The sequence below is a fragment of the Heptranchias perlo genome, chromosome 9 (assembly GCF_035084215.1).
Source record: "Heptranchias perlo isolate sHepPer1 chromosome 9, sHepPer1.hap1, whole genome shotgun sequence".
NCBI lineage: Eukaryota > Metazoa > Chordata > Chondrichthyes > Hexanchiformes > Hexanchidae > Heptranchias > Heptranchias perlo.
The window spans coordinates 50,981,896-51,004,489 of NC_090333.1; the positions used below are offsets into that span (position 1 = coordinate 50,981,896).

The 22,594-nt window shown below is 41.3% G+C and overlaps 1 protein-coding gene across 1 annotated transcript in view; it reads right to left on the reverse strand.

Annotated features, from left to right (window-relative positions):
- Nucleotides 1–5,749: 5,749 nt before the first annotated feature.
- ror1 (receptor tyrosine kinase-like orphan receptor 1) overlaps nt 5,750–22,594 on the reverse strand; it is a 245,564-nt gene continuing 228,719 nt past the window's right edge. The window contains exons 6-9 of the mRNA XM_067990397.1: nt 22,120–22,437; nt 20,766–21,011; nt 19,054–19,256; nt 5,750–8,965 (exon numbers count right to left, since the gene is read on the reverse strand). Coding sequence (XP_067846498.1) covers nt 7,538–8,965; nt 19,054–19,256; nt 20,766–21,011; nt 22,120–22,437 — 2,195 coding nt within the window. The 3' untranslated portion in view covers nt 5,750–7,537. The remainder of the gene's footprint in view (nt 8,966–19,053; nt 19,257–20,765; nt 21,012–22,119; nt 22,438–22,594) is intronic.

The window sequence follows — 22,594 nt, forward strand, 5'->3', positions numbered from 1 at the left end:
CTTGTTCTGAGCTTCTCTAGCCCCTGTGAATTGTAAAAGCGATGACATAAACTTGGTGTGCACTGAGTGCAAGAACTAATCCGAACAGGAAGTAACGAATAAGGTAAAGTTTTCCCATGTGGGACAGGCACCAGTACCTTGCAAAAGTGGCCATTCTTCATCATGTGAGCAACAGGGAGTGTTGGAAAACTTTTGAACGTGGGTTATAGGTGGAGCCAAAGGGATGGGGGAAATCACAGCCAAGCTTGATCCAGTCCTCTCCTAACAAAGTCACAATCCAACACGTGTGATCAGGAGTGGGGAACCCTGAAAAATTTTGTCCTCTCCAGCTCAGACTTAAAGCATCCTTAATGCAGCACAGATCAGGAATTGAATCTGGGATATTCTGATGTATATGGCTCAGTATAACACCAGGCAATGCATTTGCCCACTAAGCCATCTAGAGAATGTTATCAAATGATAATGAGAAAAATGTGTGTGATCTCTCAATGTTCAGTTTATGTTGAAATTAACTTCAAGTCAGAGCAAATCCTCAGCTAGTAGACAGAAACAAAATCAAAGGAATTTATAGTTCGGGTCAAAAATAGTTGGCCCCGACCCCAAACCCTCATTAAAGCTGTTTCCATTTATAATATTGCACAGTCTACTTGGTAAATGCAAGACCTGATGTAATTCTTCTTTATACAATTAATTACTCACAAAGAGCAGTCATTTGAGGACTGCTAAAGCACATCTGAAATGCTATTGATCTTATCTTTTGGATGAGAGATTCAATCTCATTCAAAAGTATAGCCAGGATTTCCAGGTGGAAGATGCTGTTCTGATTATTGTCTCGCTTTATGATCATCAAAGCAAGCCTGGGCTATTTTCTGCAATCTTCCTGCAGCAGTGGTAATAATTTACCAGTCCTGTTGACATCTTAGGTAAATTGGGGGCAGTGGGAAGTAAAATAGCAGTAATTGGTGACTACCAAACATTTTCTGATTTGGTACATGAGCAGTTTCAAGATAACTTAAGGGAACCCTCAACGCTGCTCTGCCAACTTAATTTGTTTAACATGCCTGAATAAATCAGTGGAGTCTTGTCCTCAGTGATGCAAACTCCAGCTATGCAGGATAACAGCGACCAAGAGTTTTTTTCCTTACCTCCTTTCCTGAAGATGTTGACTCATCACTGGAATACAGTTCCACGGGTGCTGGCTACCGTCTGGTACTTTGTTCAGGTATTGCTTATTCGTGTGCGAGCCTTTACAGAAAATGTTGGCGGGCTATTTGATTGTAGAGGGCAACATAATTGTGCCGAATCCTGTCTGCACTCGACATTTCCAGCAGATACTGGACAATGATCAGGCACTGGAACTCAGACCAATTACTCCACCCCACTACTAATCCAGGTATTAAGTGCCTGAACACCACCAGTAGTAAATTAAAATATTTAAACAAGGTTCTTACTACATTGTATATTGTCTTTTTTCCTTTTCAAAATTTTCTGCAGCTTTTCATTTTCTCTTCTGAATTTTGTTTTTAATTTCTGAGACTGGATGTATGGCTTTCTCTAATTCCCATATCTTTCAAGCTTCAACCTCAACAAAGTAAATGCAGATGAAATTTCATCTGGGAATTTCAACCCAATTTATTGTGCTTTATCAAAACAAAGTTTCATAAGAAAATTGTCTATGTTTGTGTTTGGTTTTCTTTGTTCAATTTTCCCTTCTTTTTAAATTTCCTGACAATATTGTACATTGTTTTCACATTTTTGAGAACTTTGTGGTTTGATTTGAACAAAAAAAAGCTTGTTGAATTAACTGGATTTCAAAAACATGTAGAAATAACTAATATCTGCTGTTGCATTGAGTGGGACAAAACTTAAAATATCTCCATCTTCCTGTAACTGGGGGAGGGTCAGTTTTCATCTTCACCGCCTGGGTGGTGATCTGGGGAAGCAGATCACCTGCCTATTGTAGAACCCACCTGAGATTTGTCCCATTGAAATCAATGAAATGGAAATCGGGCAGGTTCTATAATGGGTAGGCGATCTGCTCCACCAGATTACTGCCTAGGCAGTGAAAGCGAAAATTAACCTGTGTCTCTGCTTTTCTTCGTCTCTGTCTCTTTTCCATTATTTCAGCCTTCCCCTTTCTCCCTTTGTACGCCTCTCACACACTCTTGTTGTCTTTGTACTTTTCCATTTATCTCCAACTCATACCCTCAGTCTTTTCCTCTCTATCTATAAGTCTCTCATTTCCTGTTTCAAATATATATCGCACTCTCTTTATATGCTGCTGACACATGGCGCTTTACTGATTGTTGTCTTTTACATGTTTTAATGCTAAGTAGGCAGCAAGGTGGCAGCTGACGTATATTGGTCAGAGATGGGTGCTGGGTGCAGACAGATTATATGAGAGCTGCCAGGAGGGAATAGCAGGCACAGTGTGAATGTGAACATTTATTTTGTATAGTTAATACACTGTATTTCTAAATTAATTTTTGCACTGTATTTATATTTTATTGCATTGATTTTGTAGTGGAACAAGATGGCAGAGGAAATTTCAACAAGTATCCAGAACGATGACATTAGTTCCCCTTCTGCTTTGTTTTATTGGTAGCTGTTTGCTGACTGTCACTTTTTGAGTAATAGTTTTCAAACTTTTTGATTGGCAGTTTTTGATCCCACTTACCACTTAATAATTGGTATATTCCTGACCGCCACAGTTGTCATTTGTTTCTGTTTGACATTTGAGCCAATCAGATGCAAGCGTAATCTGTGTTTACATATTAAGTGTTGTGCTGGAGGTGCAATGGACACAGGCACATGCTGGTCGCAAGACCTTAGAGAGGGTAGATTTTCCTCCATGGGTCCCCAACAGTGCAGTGCATCCAAAATGCCCTGCACCTGTGCGGAAGCAGCTGCCTGCATTTATACTACCCAAGGCTATTTACATGACTCAGGCACAGGCCTGCACTTGGCTGGGCCTTGCGACTGAACATTGGGGAGCTGAAAGGCCTGTAGGTGTGCTATTGGTCACTGACATCAGGGCCTTCTGGCTGCCTCCGCCCTTTTTCCTCTTCACTGCACCTGGAGAATGCCAATTTTGATTATTGCACTGTATTCGTATTGGAATTTAAGTTACTATTTCTATTGGAATCTATTTATTAGCTTTCTATTAGAATTTATTGCACTGTATTATATTGAGACTGTGATTATGTTTACTTTTTGTAAGGTAGCACATTTCACACAAGAGCTCATCAGAATGCTCTGATTATACATATAAGAGATGTTGAGAGATGTGGAGTGTTTAGGCATGCACAAAGGCTTTGCCATGCATCTGTTTATTTAGTTCAAAATTATGAGGAAATGCTGGCAATGAGGGGGTGGGATTTGGAGGAAGAGGCTAGACAGGAAGAAATGGTAAAGAGAATTAGAAAATGCTAAGGAGGGAAATGAAAATAAAAAACAAAATTGGGTTCAAATACATTCTGGAGAAAGAATGGACATTTTGGAGCAAGGATTAGATTCAGAGAAAGCTCATGAAAAGGAGACTGTGGTTCAACAATCAGGATTCAATAGAAGATAAGGTGTTGGTCTGTAGACTGGTGACAGATCATATCGTGGGGGATATTGGTGAGCTGAACAGTGGCTGTGAGGCAAACCATCCCAGCCAGGTCTACTTCGTGTTTAGATAGAAAAAGGAAACTAATGAGGTAGGAGTTCACATCACGAATTCAGGTATGAGTCCAAGATTTTCTGCACATTAATAGACTGACAATCAAGCTAGGCATTCTCCCGAGTCCCCAGTAAGCATTCCCGGTGGACAAATTCCATAAATTTTAATGGATAAAAAAATCACGCGGGTATGTGCCTGAATTCCTGATATGTGCTCCTGGCACATGAAGCTCCATGCCAGGAGCACAAGGCTAACAAGGTCTAACAAACCCATCTCTTTTTAATAAATCTCACCTACGCATCATATCCATCAATTCTTTTCTTTCCTACTGAATCATTTATACTGTCTGTGTCAATAGTCATCCCTCGTAACTCGTTTGCAAATTCTATTAACCCTGTGTGATTTCTAGTCTTACTCCTAACTATCTAATTTTTAACTTGTGTTCCTTGGTATTTCAACAGCTCACCATAGTGAACAACTGATCTGGATTAACTTTGTGAGTCCTCTTTATAATCTTGATAACTTCAATTTTCACCTCATCTCAAAATCTCTTTTTCAAAGACGGCAAGGGCAACTTCTGTATCCTTTTTGTATAACTTAGAATCCTGTTGCCTGTACTCATCTTGCTTACCTCTGAGCAATAATGCTGTTCCTATGATGTGTGGTCAGAACAGTACTCCATATGAAGTTTGACCAATACCTTTGCTTGTAATGTACAGTATAACCTCTTTTGTTTTGCACTTTTCTCCCTGCGAAGGCAAACTAGTATGTTATTTGCCTTTGTTGCTGCAGCCAAGTACTGCGCCGACCGTTTCATGGATTGATCTCGATAAACACACATAACTAATAGCATACACTCATTAGCTTGTTGTCTTTTGGTCCATCAATGCCTTAAATTTAAAATTCTCATCCTTATGTTCAAATCCCTCCATGGCCTCACCCCTCCCTATCTCTGTAACCTCCAGCCCTACTACCCTCTGAGATATGTGTTCCTCCTTTGGCCTCTTTTACATCCCCCACTACCTTCAACACCATTGGCAGCCATGCCTTCAGTCATCTAGGTCCGAAGCTCTGAAATTCCGTCCCTACAACTCTTAGCCTCTCTTCCTTTAAGACCCACCTCTTTGACCAAGCTTTAATCATCCCTCCGAAAATATCCTTCTTCACTCAGTGTTGATTTTTGCCTGATTATGTTTCCGCTAAGCACCTTGGGGCATTTTTCTATGCTAAGGGAGTTATATAAATAGTTGTTGTTGCTGTTGTGCTTCAGCATCAGTTGACTGTGTTAATTCAGTTTCCTTATGAATTCAGTGACTCTTCCAAGCTAATGAGTGAGTGTATTTGTCTGCAAGCCACACTTTTTTATCCTCCAAATGTTCTCCCTTCTCTTCTGAAGGCAGAAAGGGGGACAAAATTGGGATGGGTAAAGGGCCATAGGTGCCAGTATCCCTCTGTGGCCATTCTTCACATGAGAGCCTTAGACAGCAAGTGTTAGCAAGCTATTTCACAACAGGGCTCTCACAGATATATGGACTTTTTCTAACATTAGGTTGTGAACAGGAGTGGGAATCATGGCTAACTTTTCTCCTAGCCCAAGAGCCCTAAGGCCAATTGTAGCAAACCGACTCATAGAATCATAAAATGTTACAACACAGAACGGCCATTTGGTTCATCTGTGCCAATGTTTTTCTCCATGTGAACCACTTGGTCTAATCCTACTCTTCTGCTCACTCCACATACCCTTTAATATTCTTCTTTTTCATACAGCTGTCTAATTCCCTTTTAAAAGAATTAGTGGATTCTGCTTCAGCAAGATTTGTGGTAGAGAATTCCACATTCTAACCACCCTGTATGTAAAGACATTTTTCTAATCTCTGTATAGATCAGGGATTGAACCTGTAACCTTCCTGGTATGTATGACTCAGTAGCACACAAGATGGTTCATTTATTCACTCAACCTTCAAGGAGGTCCCCATTTTAAGCGCTGTATTGATCAGGCCATGAGTTACAACGCTACCAATTATGTAAATCCCTCATGTCGCTAATGTTAATGTAGCAGTAAAATACACCAACGATGCAATGCAGGGATGTATTTGAAATTCTTCATACAAAACAATTTAAAAACATTTGTGCAAAAACATTTGTGGAGAAATAAATCCTATTACAATATAACCCACATTGAGTACTAGCCATTCCATTGATGCTTGCCTTCTGGTTACAAACATATCATCAAGGCTGTGTCCTAATAAAATATACATACAACAGATATTCAAAAATAAAACAAAAATAAACCACACCTCGTCACAAATTATTTGTAGGAAGTGGTTTTGAAAATGAAAATGTCTACCAGAAGGAGAAAACAATTCTGAACATACTGCTTGTAGGAACTGCTAGTCTAGTTGTGTTTCCATTTAAAAAAAAATTTATACATCCTCAGTGACTGCACGACATGGCAGCTCACTTGCTCAAGCAAAAAACAAGTGTCCAGTTCTTTGTAATGGAGTAAGTAAGTCGATGCTCATCTAGATCATCTTTTTAGCCAGATGTTTAAATACATGAGATTAAGGCCAAATTGCCCTCAACTTGTTCTATGAGAAGCTGCAATAATCCCTGGCGTATCCTCCCTTCAGCATCAAATTGGGTAATGTATCAAAGAAGGGTGGTCCTCACGATCCCCCACCTCCCTCAGTTCATTCACTAAACCGAACTGCCCAACACAAAAAAATGTCCCAATAAGAAAGGTTGATTGTCATCTCAAAGCTTGCATTTTGGACCAATTTATATTAAATAGTTGCATAGCAACAAATATAAGTGAAATTTAAACTTACTATTTATATAAATTTAAAAATTCTAATTTAAAATGTGACTTGAACCAGATATATGTTACAGTTATAATCTTTTACCATGTCGCCATTCGCATTTTCCCACAACCTGTGAATTCCATAAAACTCCAATCCAGCCTTGGTAGAAGAAAGCTTAAAGATCTGCACATTTCAGAGATCTGTTTATAGAAGGAGAGATTTTCAAAAATGTTCACCTCAAAGAAATTCGGCAGCATTCTATTTGTTTTTGTACTTCGTTAGAAATTTAAGCTTTTCTATGAAATATCACATTTGTTCCTGTTTTTTTCACTAAAGCCATAAGCCTGTTAAATACTTTTGTGGTTATTTGTTGATTCTTTTAATGGAAAAACAAATATCTGAAGAAGCTCATTAATTATTTGGTTCAGCTCTCCCAATGGACTAATGGATAAAGGTGCTGCCCAGTGTGGTGCTGAGACTTACAGAGCTGAAGCTCCTAGGCTCCTTCCCTAGTCTGCGCTGCAAATGATGATCTCATCCAGGCCAGCAGCTGGGATACCACAACTGGTCTCAGCACTCTAGGCTAGGGAAGGGGGGTGGGGGGAGGGGGGGAAATCAATCAAGGTTCTTACTGCTGTTCACTGTTCAGTGACCCTTGTTGAAAGCCCAGTGTGTGTGGACATCGCATGAGGACACATAAGGCAAAGCTATGATGTCCTCCACAGTCAAATAGCCCGTTGACACACAGTGTAAGCTTACCCATGATGAATGGCCACTTGGATGAGGCACTCGAAGGCTGTTGGTGTCTGTGACACACAATCCAGCAAAAATCAGCACCTTTAGGACAAGAGGGGAAAAAAATACTTGCTATAATAGTACAGAAAAGCACACATCACAGTTTCGTCAGGACCAGGATGGTAGGTGGCTGACAGACTACATCAAAGCTTCACTTATGTGTTGTATTGTGGTGTATATAAATCTTATTTTCATTCCCTTTTTTTTCTCCAAAATCAGATTATACACAATTATAAAAACTGTTGAAACAAGTTCTAAGAATATATATATATATATTTTACAATTCTGCTCTAATAACAGATTCATTTGCCAAATGGCCATCACTGTCCTCCAGTAGTGTCACCTGTATTGGGTCCATTTGCATTGTTTTATGGGATATATGTGCAAAGATTGGCACGCTAGTTCCGCTAGGATGGCTTGACATGGATAGATGATGAGATAGCAATGGAGTGTTTGCATCATGATTTGATCCTGAGGAAGGCAAGCTCGTCACATGACCCGTGCTTGTTGATCCACTCCCACTGCTAGGCGATCGGCTCTTCGGCGGTGGTCCATGTGGAATTATTCTCGGTGGCCCTTGTTGATAATGGGTAGCTGGGTAGGCAGCATATCCTGCAGGTACAGGGTAACTGTTAACTTGGATGAATCTCTGATGCTGGGCTATTGGTGGACCCATTAGGCCACCAATCTGGGCCTGGGGTAGGCCCTGTGCTTGATATATGTGTATAGGATACCTTGTGTTACTCAGATTACTAACCGGGCTTGCACTGAGAGACGTTGTCTGGGTTGTGGCATTCCCTCCAGATGGCGTTGTAGAACTGGTATGGCTTGACAGACCTTCCCAGGACCTCAACCTGGCATGAATATCCTTAAATCGTGGTCTTCTGGCTGGAATCTCATGCCAGGTTTCTGTCATTAAATCATACATTCTGGGAGGACAATCTTCTGGGCATGGGAGTAACTGCCTCTTCCGTATCATTTCTATTACCTCTTGATTAGAAAATCCGTAATATGGTTGTAGTCCAAAACTGAAAATTTCCCATAAAACCACTCCAAAAGACCAAATATCTGAGTCACTGGAAAACTTCCCAAACAATATAGCTTCAGGAGGCATCCAGCGAATCGGTAGGAGGGCTTTATTTTGAACCCTGTAATAATCAGCGGCATATATCTCTCTTGAAAGGCCAAGATCAGATATCTTCACTCTCAGTTGTTCTCCAATAATGATGTTACGTGCCGCAAGGTCCTTGTGAACAAAGAAGTGGCTGGATAGGTATTCCATTCCCGCTGCTATCTGTATGGAGATGTGCAAAAAATCTGCGTGGTCCAAACTGGATTTGACAGTTCCATCTTCATCGCTGCTGCATCCAACATCAGAATGGGGTGATCTCATGATGAGGAATTCATGAAGGTCACCATGGTTCATGTACTCAAAGAGCATGCATACTGGTTGCTCCTGTGTCACCACCCCAAGTAGGCAGACAACGTTGGGATGATGCAGCTCTGACATCAGAGATGCCTCCTGCTGGAACTCTGCCCAAAGCTGGGGGTTACTGAAATCCTTCAGGGTCTTTATAGCAACAAGTTGGGCATGATCCATCCCTGGTAGGTAAAGATGACCTTTGTAGATTTTTCCAAAGGCACATTCTCCTAATTCTTCCATAAAACGTACAGCAGAAAGAGGCAGCTCCTTAGCTTTACTCTGCTAGATGAATGAAAAACAAAACTTTTAAATTGTGAGTTTAAGAAAGTAAAATAAAATTGAAAACAAAATATATTAATTACTTCATTGATGCAATGATATTATGGTTTTAAACACTTTATTTGAAGTATTGTGGTAAATTATTTAACGAACAGTTTGTTTCAAAGTATTCATACAGATGCATGAAATGAGAAATTTCACCCTAAATGGTAATATGAAAGTAAGAACAGATATCTCCCCACCCCACTCTAATTCTCTCCCTTCCTTTCCCAAATGTGCTGATTCATATTGGGGTTCGGCTGCACTGGTGCCCTATAGTACCTTACCCAAGTGGCCATTTTTCATCTGTAAATCCAAACAGTTTGTGTCAGCAGATATTGCATCACAGCAGAGCCCAATCCTGTGCTCAGTTGATGTCCATGGTCACACTTGCAGGCAGGGTCATCGAATAGCGATCAGGAGTGGGAAAACTTGGTTCATTTTTTCTTTCCCTGGATCAGGGACACTAAGAAAATTGCAGCCACCCCAAATAAGGATCAGCTGGCTCAGCACAGGCCAAGGATCACCCAGGACCTTGCTGGTCTGTATGACTCAGTTTAAAACTGGGCAATGCATTTATCCACTGAACCAATAGAGGAGCCTGTGTTAAACTTTAAACAAGAGATTCGCGAACAGCTGGCAAGTATTTTAAAAAAAACATCCACATTCCGTCCTTGACACCTCAGCTATAAGAATTATAATGTTACTTAAAACAAAGATTCTGATTTACATTGAAAGCATTGGAGGTTACATTTTCTGATTGCATGGACCCTCATCTGTCAGAAGTGCATTTCGGAAAATGACGCTCACAGCACACAATATTCCATTCGTTTAAATGAACGGGTGGAAAATTGTGGGTTACGCATGCACAATTTCCTGATCAGCACTCTGGGCAGGTTGAGACACTGCGCCGGGAGTGCGCAGTCGGAAATTTTACTCTTTTGAAGCTGACGCGCTACTCAGGAATGCCGTGCCGTCGGGAAAGAGAGAAAAGCAAGCACAGGCGTTAACCTCTCTCGTGACTCTGTGCAGGTTTTTCCAAAACAGCCTGCATAAAACTAATTTGTAATAGATGGGGTTTTTAAAAAAAATGAAAAACACATTATGTGCTTCTTGCAGCACCTCATAACTCAGGGTCTTGCTTTAGAATACACTGCAGGCTCTACCACTTAATAAACACCATTAAAATCCTTCCAAAGCTGCAACAGATTTGAAAAACGAACCCATGCATTGCATAGCGATGGCAGGAAATAAAGTTTCATTATAAGTGCACAGATGGTCTGTATTAAGAGCAAATCCTCAAGGGCAAGCTTGTTTTAAGCTGACATACACTATATTATATACTCAGTAATAAAAGAAAATTGACCTCTGCATGACTCCTGGTGGATTTTATTTTTGTCTCTTCACACCAATACTGGATGACTATCAAAAGAGAAAAGAGGAGCCATAACTTTGGAGATCCAAGAAAGCTTACGACACAACAGGAGGCTGTAAATCTGCTTGTTTTTGTTTGACAGACTGGTCTTGTACCCAGCCAATCAGACTGTGCAGCAAATGTAAGATACACGCTCAGTTCCCAGCCAAGATAAACTGAACCCAGTGGAAGAAAAACAACTGACTCCAGACAGGCCAGATTTCCACATTTTCTTTCTCTCTTTCTTAAAAAACCACTTATGTTAAGAACCAGGCAAGTCTGGGTTTCATTTACCTTGTTTCAAAAAAGAAACAATTAAAGAGACCATATTCCTTTCTGTTTTTTGTTCCCTGGCTCTTCCTAAACTCTCCTTTTAAAATATTGAAATGAAAACTTTCCATATATAAACGCTTTTCTCCTCTCTTATCCTCCACACACACACAAAAAGTTATATAGCTAATCCTGAGTTCTGTAGGTAAGTGCACTAAATGGCATAATGCTGAGACCTACAGACCAGGAAGGATCTTGGACTTCATTCACAGTGTGTGCTGAGTTAGCTGATTTCAGCTGGAGTAGCCGTGAGGATGCTACAATTACCCTCTGTGCTCCTGGGCAAGAGAGGAGAGAGAAAACAAAAATCAGCCAAGGTTACTGTTCATTATTCAGTTGCTCCTACTGGAATATATGCAATATGGACACTGGGTGAGGAGAGGGTCATGCTTAGCTGTGATGTGCCCTCACAGTCAAATAGACTGTCAACACTTTCCATCCAGACTGTTAACATGAAGAACAGCTGTTTGGATGAGGTACTGGATAGCTGTTGGTGCCTGTGGAACCATATTCTAGCATGAATCAGTGCCTTCAGGAGATGAGTGGAACAAAAGTTGCTAAAACAAATTATAGATCAATCTCATTTCAGCAGTCTTTGGGAGTAGAGCTACTTGACAGTTATGGAGGAGGGTGTTACAGTGACAATCTCATATAATGGAGAACGTAAAACAAAAAACTTGACAGCCAAAGTCCATGGGTTTATAACAGAGACCAATAATACATGTGGCAGACGTATCTAATTTCTGAATACATTAACTTTCCTTAAGGTTCAAGGAAACCTTCTGCCTCCTCTCCCCCCCGGCTTTCCCCTCCTCCCTCCCCTTCTCCGGCCATGATATGCCCGGATTCCTCTCCCTCACTTACCTTGCCAGGGACCGTTCCCTTGGGTCCCCAGCGGCGTTGGTGACCCGCCTGAATTCCTGCTCCCGCCCACCATCTGTTACATCACTTCCGCCGGCTTCAAGCGGGAGACAGTCCAGAGAAATGCAATTGGGGCCCAGGAGTTAAAATGACCCGAATATCACGCTCAGCTGTCCACGGGGTTTCCGCTCGCCCACCCCCCCCCGCAAAAAGACCCGCCCCAATCGAGTTAAAATCGGGGTTTCAATGTTGGATTCTTGCCGAGTCAATCTTTAGATGCCGCTGTTTCAATAGGTAAACCATTGTGGGCAGGGACCCAGCACTCGTGCCACAGTGGTAAGATGTGGGTTTGTATCCGACGTCCTCAGTATCTCCGATTTCCCAATCTCAGATACGTTGCTGCAGGGAGATGCAAATAACTTTAGTAAAACACTTTCCACAGCTCCTCCCCAAGCACCACCCACAGGAATAGAAGAAAGATCAGAAGATCAGGGCAATCTTGCTGTCTCCTTGTAGTCTCTTTCGAAGAAATCTGGAGGGTGTCTGAACAGGTCACTCATGTGTGCTCTCTCTACACGTGCAGGAAGACCCAAGGAAGAGGTCATTGAGATCCCCGATGGCTCCAGTGATAAAAGAGCTCCAGAGTAATACTTAGCCACACAGATCAGGAAGGTCTCAAGTTCAGTTCCAATTTGTACTAAATTAGCTGATCACAGTTGGAAGCACAACAACTGGAGTAAAAGTTGCCTAGACCCTGTCCAAAATCAGCTCGCTCAGCACAGACCATTTTATTTTTTTTAATTGAGAAACCGAGATGAAAGGCCAAAGTCTGTGATACAGAACACCATCAAGATTGAAAAGAATAGGAAAAAAGACAAGGTAAATCAGAATTAGGTGATGTCAAGCTTGGATTTCAAAAGCCTGAAGATTGTTAGGAGGGAAGCATTGAGGGAGGCAAGGAGTTGTACAATTTTGAGATTCTGGAAAGAATGAGTCTTGATTTAACGAGGATATGCAGGGAAGAAGAAGAAAATGTAGGACAGCATCATTACAGCTTAGGAAAAACAAGGCAATAAAGTTCAAAGGAGCACTGACCATAAGTGTATAATTAAAAGATAAAGACAAGTTTGCAATAGAGAGATTGTCTATCAGACCACAAGTTTTTGTTATATCTTGTCCACAAGTGTGAGAGAGGTGCTATAACAGCCTCAGATATGGGAGTAGTATTCAAGTCTAGGGACAGGCCTGAACTTTACAAAGTTGTTGAGGCGAAAAGAAGTGTCTGGGACGAAAGATGAAACCACGCTTCTTGGAGACAGCTTTAACAATGGAGGAGGTGGGAATTCTATATGAAGTCAGAGCAAGTGAATCCAATAATGTTAACAGATGAAGCATGTGGATCCACCAAACGTAAGAGGTGATAGCAGCTGGTTAGACTAGCGAGAAACACAAAGAGACTCTTTTTGAAGAACTGAAAGAAACAAGATTTTCATTGTCCCACTTCAGGGCACGGAGGAGATCTAGATGTAGTGACTCAGACATTATGCTGTGAGATGTCTGGAGGTTGCGAGCACCAAGGGCATGTGATCTGAAAAAAAATTAGGAGTATGTAGTGGAATGATGAGAAAAAGAGTCATAAGGTTAAATAGTGAGTGAAGACAGTCAGTGATATGAAGAAAGAATAATAGGAAAGAGGACAGAACACTGTGGAAGCCCTGAGGTAATGAAAAAATGTCAGAGAATGAGCCGTCAGATTGATTTGAGACAAAGCTAGATAGCCACTAGATAGAACAAAGCTTTGGTGTGAGGTCATATGACGGTATCTTGTTTAAAATTATATAGGTTTGGAAATTTGAGGGAATGATGGATAATTCACCAAAATATCCAAGAGCAGAGCTCCGTGGGTACATAATGTAGACAGCAAAATCACCATTGGAACAGCCATGCCAAAATCCATAAAGGTGATGGTGAATTAGGTCAGAATGCTCAAATTATGCATTGCATGGAAAGTTAACAGCAGCTATGATAACATTAGAAAGTACTTTATAAGAACAAAAAGGCAATAGTTTAAAGTAAGAGATGGGTTGAACACAAGCAAATTACCAAGCAAAGGAAAGGTGGCCTGGGAGTAAAAAAGATTGAAGGGAAGACATATGCCAGGGGTAAGCTCCAAGGCAAACATCTTGAGGACAATGGTAAGGATACTATTAGGACTAGGAGCCTTATAGGAGTATAGACAGCAGGGAAACCAACATTCCTGGCAGGGATAAAACTTGATGTTGATCTTAATGGTTGAATGGAGGAAGGTTCTTTGCCAAAATCATTAAGATTAGAGTTGGAGGGGGAAAGTGGGTCAAATTGATCATCTTTCTCTTTAAGAGAGCTAACAACTGCACCGTTATGAAGAATGAGGGTTGAAAAAGGGGATTCACAAAAATTATGAGACAGCTTTGGCATGCTGGAAGAGTAGGAAAACAGATGGTTTATTCCAATAAAGAGGAGAGAGATATCAGTAGATTTGATTTTGCCTGACAATAAATTTGAAATTTAGATAATTATTATTAGAAGCTCAATGGAGACAGCTAATGAATTTAGTGAAGTGAGGGAAAGACATTTTTGGCCACAGCAGACTGAAGTCAGGTGATACAAAAGAGCTGAGGCAAATAGTGGAAATATCAAAGTGAACATACACACATAACCCTGTTTTGGATTAGAAGTCAGAGTAGAAAGTGTGAATGAAATTGGAAGGGGGAAGATTTTTCAGCTTAATTACTGAGTGATGATAACACGATTGGAAGCATTATCCGGAGGATGGCACAACCCTGAAAATGTTAGGAAGTATAGTTGAGAGAGACATGTGAAAATTGACTGGGTTGCTGAGGCACCCTGGAATTAATGATGGCCTCTTTGCTCATATTAGTCCAGCTCACTCCCAAACAGTCAGCATCAGGAGCTCCTCCAAGCCAAATCCCAGAATGATGTCTTCATAACTCATGGTTTGAAAACAAATTCCCAAGATAAATCATCAGAAAGCCAGGTAAAAACAAAAAAGGATTTGAATTAATAACTTTTTGATGTTTACCCTTTAATTAAAATCACGCAATACCCATGAAGCACAGGGTCAGGATGCTGGGAGCAGTGGGAAAGAAAGAGGAGACTTTTTCCTGTCTATTAGTTCAGCATCCAAATTCCTTTCTGACCCAGGAAACTTAGGGAAGCTGTACTGGGGAATACTTGCTCCCAATCAGGGGTGGAACTTAGTATATTTTATGTTGATTGGGTTACATGAAAGGGGGAATTGCAGGGATATTGGTGGAACATTTGTACCATGCTTTGTACCACTGATATTACATGTATTGGGACTGAATACCAGGCTTTGATGACTGGGCTTGGCTGTGATGCTCCAAATGGTGGAATAGCACGTCTCCACTCACTGTTTAGACTCACTTGGGTCAGCTATATTAAAGCGTATAGTGAGCAAGAGAGTGGAATTAGACTAGGTAGCCCACGAAGATAAACATTATGCAGGCTTGAAAGCTGCTGTTTCAATGCTGTAACATTCTGTGATTATATGAGGTACTGGGGACGGCTGTAATGCAGCCATAGCTCAGCAAGAGTCAGAGCCTTCAGGAGAAGAAAACTGGAGAAAAAAATCTACCTAATTCAGACCAAAAAATAGGCAGTGTTTTCTGTCACACCTTTAGAGCTGCGTCGTGGAGTTGTCTGATATGGGTTTGCACCAACAATTCACAATATACCATTGAGTTCTTAATAGCAGCTGTACTGAGTCTATCAGATCCTTACCCACAGAAAACATTAAATTGTGAAGGCGAGTCATTTTCTGTGGGGGGGGGGGGGGAGGGGAACCACCATCACTCACCTCTACCAGTCACAAGATGGTACGAAGCATGCAAGATCCAAGCAAAGTGAGGAAAAAACAGTATCTTATAAAAGAGGGGATTTATCCCTAACAATTTCTAAAATGGCTTCTGTTCTTTGTCCTCTAAGGCTACACCACACAGAGTATCACTATTGGATGACTTGATTTCACTTCAGCAATGACATTTAGAAAAATGTAAAAGTAAAAAATGTCAGGATCATTTATATTGGCAGAGATTAATTGATTTATGTTGCAGCCATAATACTACAAGTGTTGATCCAAAATCTCAACATACAGAGACTCACTTAAAACCATGTTATATTGTTGAAACATAATACTTAATCATTAGGATCAGATCCATCTCTTAGAAACTTCTTTCAGATTGCTTGCTGACTATTTTTCTTTGGGAAAATGCCATAGTAATATTAATCTGACACTCAACTGCTTGCATGTGAGCGAGTGACCACACAGCAAGAATGATTTTCATCTCAAGCAAGACAGAACTGGGCATACAACCCAGGCCCACACAGGGAGAGCAGCTCCCCCTCATACCTGGGAGTGCATACTTCCCCCATCTTGTTTGCATTTCAAGCTAATTGCACTATTGTCTGAACTCTCAATAATACTTAGTGATACACTGCCAGTGATATTTGGAAGAATTCTTTTTTATTTTGCAGATGAATTTCATCAAGCAAAGTCTGTTGTGGTTTGTTTTATGAACTTAGGATATCTCTTCCGTGAAGTTTGAAGACGCCAATTTATGCAGACAATGAGCTGACTATTATGTTACAGGCACTTTGCGACTATCTGAGAACTGAATTTCTTTTTTAATTTTGGGCTCATCAAGGTGCGGGATGTCAGTGCTAGGTAATGGGATTCTTTCTCATTTCCGGCACCCATTGCCAGTATCCAGCATTCCTGGGTCAAGTATAGTGCAAGACAGATGCCAAGTAAAGAGCATGTCCCCTGAGGTGGCTCGTCAGGTGAGGCACTGCCTCACCTAGAATTGTGTGCACGCGCATGAGCAGTTGGCGCGAAGGAGCCTTGGCTCCGGCTCTGGGTTTGATTGAATAATGTAGGGCGGGCAGAGGAGACCGTGGGAAATGGGCAGCGCAGTGGCTGTTTATTAAAACAAGCAGCTCTTTCTGGTCCAGGCTGGCAGCGGCCGGAATAAAATTGGAAGCAGAGTGCTAAGATGAGAACCAACCATCTACAACCAAAGAACTGCTGCATAACATAAAACATGACGTTCACTGATTTCCCCCATAGTAGACTGCCCAATGTGGGACTGGGTCATACTGACCTAGAAAATGTCAGCTTTAAGTTCAATGAACTTAGCTGGGGCAATGGCAAAGATGCTGCATGTGGCCTTTGTGCTAAAGAGACAGGTGGGGGAGAGGGGGGGCGGTGGGGGAGAGGGGGGGCGGTGGGGGAGATAAAATGTGTCAGCATTCCCATTCCTGATCTCTGCAGGGAAAATGCATGTGTGTGGACATTAGAAGAGAGCAGGCTTGAGCTCAGCTGTGATGGCCCCCTCAGTCAAACCGCCTACCAACACTGGCGGTCTAGGCTCAGACATGAAAAATGCTACTTGGATGAGGTACTGGAATGCCAGCAAGCAGCACCTGTGGAACTGCATTCCAACAAGAATCAGTGATTTCAGGAAAAGAGGGAAAAAAGTTGGAAAAGACCCCATAAAACTGTCCAATCACTTCAGAGTGCTGCAGAGTAGCGCCAGCGCATTGTCCTTAGGAGGGATCTTTTCAAAGTAATCAAGATAACAATTTCACAAATAGAGCCAATCCATTCCGTCACAATTAAAAGTGTTCAGTTAAACTGAGGAAGCTGATATTGATCCATTTATTACAAATCTTACATCTTACAAATAGTAAAAATGCAGAGTAACATGGTGGATAATCTATTAATTGACCGATAAATCCCAGGGTCAGCTTTTTCATTCTTTACCCATTGTTTTATGCTGGTTTAAACGGTAATGCATGTCATCTGACACAGCATAGGGATAATAATGCAGTGGCAGGCACCCTGTATTATTGAGTACATAGATCTGAGGCTTATCACATCGCCGAAATGCTTAACACCCCAAAATGTGACCAACCAGCGAGTGACACAAACTGTGCACTAGGCTCATTAAGGACCCAAACTTGACACAAGTTAGGGGGCCTTCTCATAATTTGAATAAAGCATCCGTGCAGTGCTCCAGACATATAACACCCATTCCCAACAAGTGCTTTGGGAAAGCCAAGACATTTTAAAATTTTGATACAGTAGCCCTCTTGTTACAGGGTTAAACTTTCTTTTTTTGCCCCTTTTTGGTTGGCCTTTAATGGCCAAATGCCTGCAAGAGCACTTTAGTTCCCACCACATTTTAAAGAAAAAGCAGTACCGTCAGTTTCTGGGCAAATAGCAGCCCTTCACCCACTGCTGGTGCCCAACATTCCAGTCCCCAACCCACATGGTGGTCCCAGTATGTCATGCACTGTGCACTGGGAGCACCGCTGAAATAATTAAGTAAAGCAACCTTGCATCATTGTGCGCTATGCCAGGAATGCATTATCTGCCCCAATTTGGCACTGTTGTAGATACTAATATAACATTGTACAATCCCCACAGTAGTTATACCATTAACCAGTGAGGTTGGCTAAATGAGGAAAGGATCTACACTGTCTTGGTACTTTTCCAGCTGTAGCCGGAGTCTGACATCACTTATTCTAACTAATGTACATCCCATGTCTTATCCATATCTGTGGTAGATTTCATGATACTCATTGCCTGACATTCTCCCACAGGGGGCACTATTGTCACTTTTATCAATGTTCCTTGGAGAATTATGAGACATACATCTATCAAGATATTAGCACCACCACTTTAAAAAGCAACAAACCATCAGCAAACCATCAAGCAAACCATCACACAAAACCACCTAGGTCAAAGAATTTAGTAGAAAATGATCAAATGTTGATTAAATACCGCAAATCATCAACTGAAGAAAATGATGGGTCCACATCGATCAAAACTTTCAAAATCAGTGCAGATATTGCCCTCTAGTGGTCACATAAAATCTTGTAACTTTTTTTGCAGCAAACACACAGCAACACAGGAAAATGGGCCCAAAATCCACGTGTGCATTATAGATGAGTGCAAATGTTTTTACAAACATGGGCAGGAAATGCATGCTATACGTAGTGCATGTTATGGATGATGATTACAATGATACAGCTCCTCTATGGCCAGGAAATTCCATGGAGCTGCTCCCAGTCCGCCAGCATTACTTTGCCGCAAGTGTGGCAGAAACCCCGTTTACGCACATAAACAGGGTTTCCACCGCGTTTCTGGCGAAATAACACTGGTGGAGCCGGAGTAACTCCAAGGAATTTCCCGGCCAAAGTTTTTGCTTTCTATACATGTGGAAAGTGACTGAAGGGAGGACATACGTTTTTAAAATAATGGAGGGAACTGATAATGTGGACGTAGAGAAATGCATTGTGCAAAAACAGGATTGGAGAAAAAGTAATACCCTCAAACAAAATAAAAAAACACATTTCTTGCCTTCGGTTTGTATGCATTCAGCATGGACATTTCGACATTTTGTCCTCGCACAGGTTTCGGCTGTCGCTGGATAACGGGTGTTGATGACTTTTGATTATTACGACAAATACAGATAAAGAAGAACAAAAGAGCAATTGCCAGGGGAATTGCCACACTAGGGACGAGGATGTAAAGAATCTCCATCTTGGTGTTTTCTTTGGAGTCTGGTTTGCAAAGAAAAAAACATATCTTAGTGGCTCAATAAACAGACACAACACGCCACAGTAAGAAATAAGAAAGAACGAACTTTCATTTATGTAGTACTTTTCGTGACTTCAGGAAATCCCAAAGTGTTTCACAGCCAACAAAGTACTTTTGAAACATAACTACTATTGTAATTCAAGGAGATGCGGTAGCCAATTTGTGCAGAGCAAGGTCCCACAAACAGCAATGAGATAAGTGACCAGATAATCTGTTTTAGTGATGTTGGTTGATGGGGTAAATGTTGGCCAGGATGCCGGGAGAACTTCCCTGCTCTTCTTCAAATAGTGCCATGGGATATTTTAGGTCCACCTCCTAAGGACAGTTTGTCTCATCCAAAAGACAGCACCTCCGACAGTGCAGCCCTCCCTCAGTATTATACTGAAGTGTCAGTCTAGATTATGTACTCAAGTCTCTAGAGTGGGGCTTGAACCCCCAACCTTGTGATTCAGAGGCAACAATGCTACCACTGAGCCAAGGCTGACACATCAGTAACAAAGCACAACCAACGTAAGTAATAAAACACAGCACATAACACTCCATAGTACTTCAATAATAACTCACAACATTCCTTAAGTACTTCAGCAAAAAAAATATAACACTGCTCAGTACCTTAGTAATAAAATGCAACACCACACTCCTCTGTACTTCAACACAAGTGAGAAAATATACATCAACTACATAAAGTATAATGCTCCTCAGTAATAAAATTATGGTGAATTTCAGTAATAAAAGCACCATACAATATAATAAAATGCAATACCCACCGGATTAAAATATCACACACCTCAATAACGAAGTACAATGTACTCAGTCTTAAAGCAGAATGCATTTCAATAAGAAAAGTACAACATATTTCAGTTATAAAATTGCTTTCTCTTTACACAGTGAAATAACTATTGGCATTCCTCATTGACCTGAATTCAGTGACAGTAAGATTATGGATATTGCTGCTCATCCAGTGATACCCTCAACTTTTAAGGGTTCACGTTCAGAAAAAGCTTAACAGGCGATCCTTCTCTCACCTCCACCTCTCTGTCAATTTTTTCTTGTCTGTCTCCATTTTATCAATACTTCTATGATCATTGTTCCCCCAAACTTTCCTCTCTTATTCCTCTTGAGCCTCAAGGATACCATCCTGCAGACTGTTGCTGCTCCTTGCGCATTCCTTGCACCATCCCACACTGACTTATGCTTTCTCAGAGTCCTTAAGGCTGCAGAACACCTATCCTCCCTCAGACTTTCCTTCCTTTCACAATGTCCAGATTTTGAAAGCCCAAACTTAGCATTGCCTGACCACTATTTCTTGATTTAGCTCATCTTCTGCTCTTTGTAACCATGTTATTGTCCTGTACTAGGAATCTTGGCCCTCACCGACATTTCTCAATTTAAAATAAAGGGTAAAAGTACAGTGTACTAACCCACTGCATCACATCTAGCCCCCTTCATACATTTCAATTGATGGTCCTTACCACACAGTGGAATTTCACACAACTCCAACTTCACCGAATCATCCAATGTAAAGCACCACGGAGCATCCTTGTGGTTCCCTGGATTCCGGCAATACGAATGGCCACCATTGAGTTCGGGATATTTAACCGCAGTGTAAGAATGACTGTGTGGATACTGGGAGTTCCATGGCTGACACTGTCGCCCTGATTTGGTTACACTCACGGTGCCACGGTAATCAATACCGCTAATATTAAAACATTTGTGATCTGTGGGGAAAAAAACACAGTACAGAAATACCACTCAGCAAAGAGACAAAAAAAATGCATGAGGAGTTTTCTTGATGGCTCAATTAGTTTACACTGCAAATACCTAAGCAATAGACCAGGAAAGTCGCAGGTTCGGTCCCTAATTTGTGCTGAGTAAGCTGAGCTCAGCTGGAGCCGCCAGTGAAGACTGGGAAGGGCAAGTCAGCTGGGGTTCCTGCTCTTGATGACTATACTGTAATCCCTACTGGAAAGATATGTATGTGGACGTTGGGTGAACATAGGATCAGGCTCAGCTGTGATGCCCCTTGTGGTCGATTAGTATGCTGACCTTCGTCACCATAAGCGAAGAATGGCCAATCGCTGCCTGTGAAACAATGTCCCAGCAAGAAGTCAACGCTTTCAGGAGAGGAAACTGGGAAGAAGGTATTTTTGACCCTGTCAATACCCATGTTTATATTAGCAGAGAAAAACTGTGTAATAATTCAATAATATATTTCCCATTTTTTAATTTCAGTTTTCTTCTTTCCTTGTTTGAATGCAGCTCCATGTTTTTACTTCAGGTTTAAGCCTAGTTGACAGACTATTTGACCGTGAAAGCTGAGCCTGATTCCACAATAGCTCAGTAGCTGATTGCATTTTACATGTTGTACTGAGCTACACATGCCAGGGCTGTCCCGAGGTGTTTGCTGTGTTAACTGACCTCAATGTGGGCAGTGGTGGGGACACTATTATAAGCCTCAGAGCCCTGGGTTAGAGATGAGGGGAAATAAATCGATCAGGAACCAGCTCCTGATTGCAATGCTCCTACTGGTAGAATGTCTGATATCCATACAAGCAACAGGGGGTCAGGCTCAGCTGTTATGGCCTCTATGGTTGAATAGTTCTGTTGGCATAACATTGATCATTCATGAAGAACAGCTACTTGAACGAGATCATTAATGACACTCATGGCATTATCCTCTGGCACCAGTTACTGCCTTCAGAAAAAAGAGGGGTAAAGGGAGAAATTTGGAGGGGAAGGATTGTAAAAGAAAAATCCATAGAAACCTCTCAATACTGGAGAACTAACCAATATTCCCTTTCAGTCGGGGTTCACATCTTTACTTACTCTTATCGATAGGTTCTGCCATAGGAATTCCGATGCGCATGCAGTTTGCCGCCTCTGGACTGTCTGGCATGGGAAGATCTTCACAGTTTGGCAGCTTCAATCTCCTTAGGATCAAAGGATTTGATCTGGCGAAAATATATTCAGTCTTGCAAAGGTCATTTTCCAGGATCTCGCACTCATCTCTGCAAAGGTCACGAGGTTTGGGTATCGACGAGGTATCGTCGCAGTAAGGGAATGCAAAGTGGCACAGCGAGGGGATAGCGAACTGGGAACAACGATCTGTTAGGTGATTTGAGGTTCCAATAATCATGAAAGCATCTACAGAGTAAACAAGCAAGATTGTTAACCTGCTTAGTGCTTTAAAACAGTCCAATTTTCCAAATCAGTAACAGTAATTATATTAATTAAAACAGCCTGACTTAGAACTCAATTCAAGTTTATGGAAAAATCAAAATTACAGAGATTCTTTACTAAT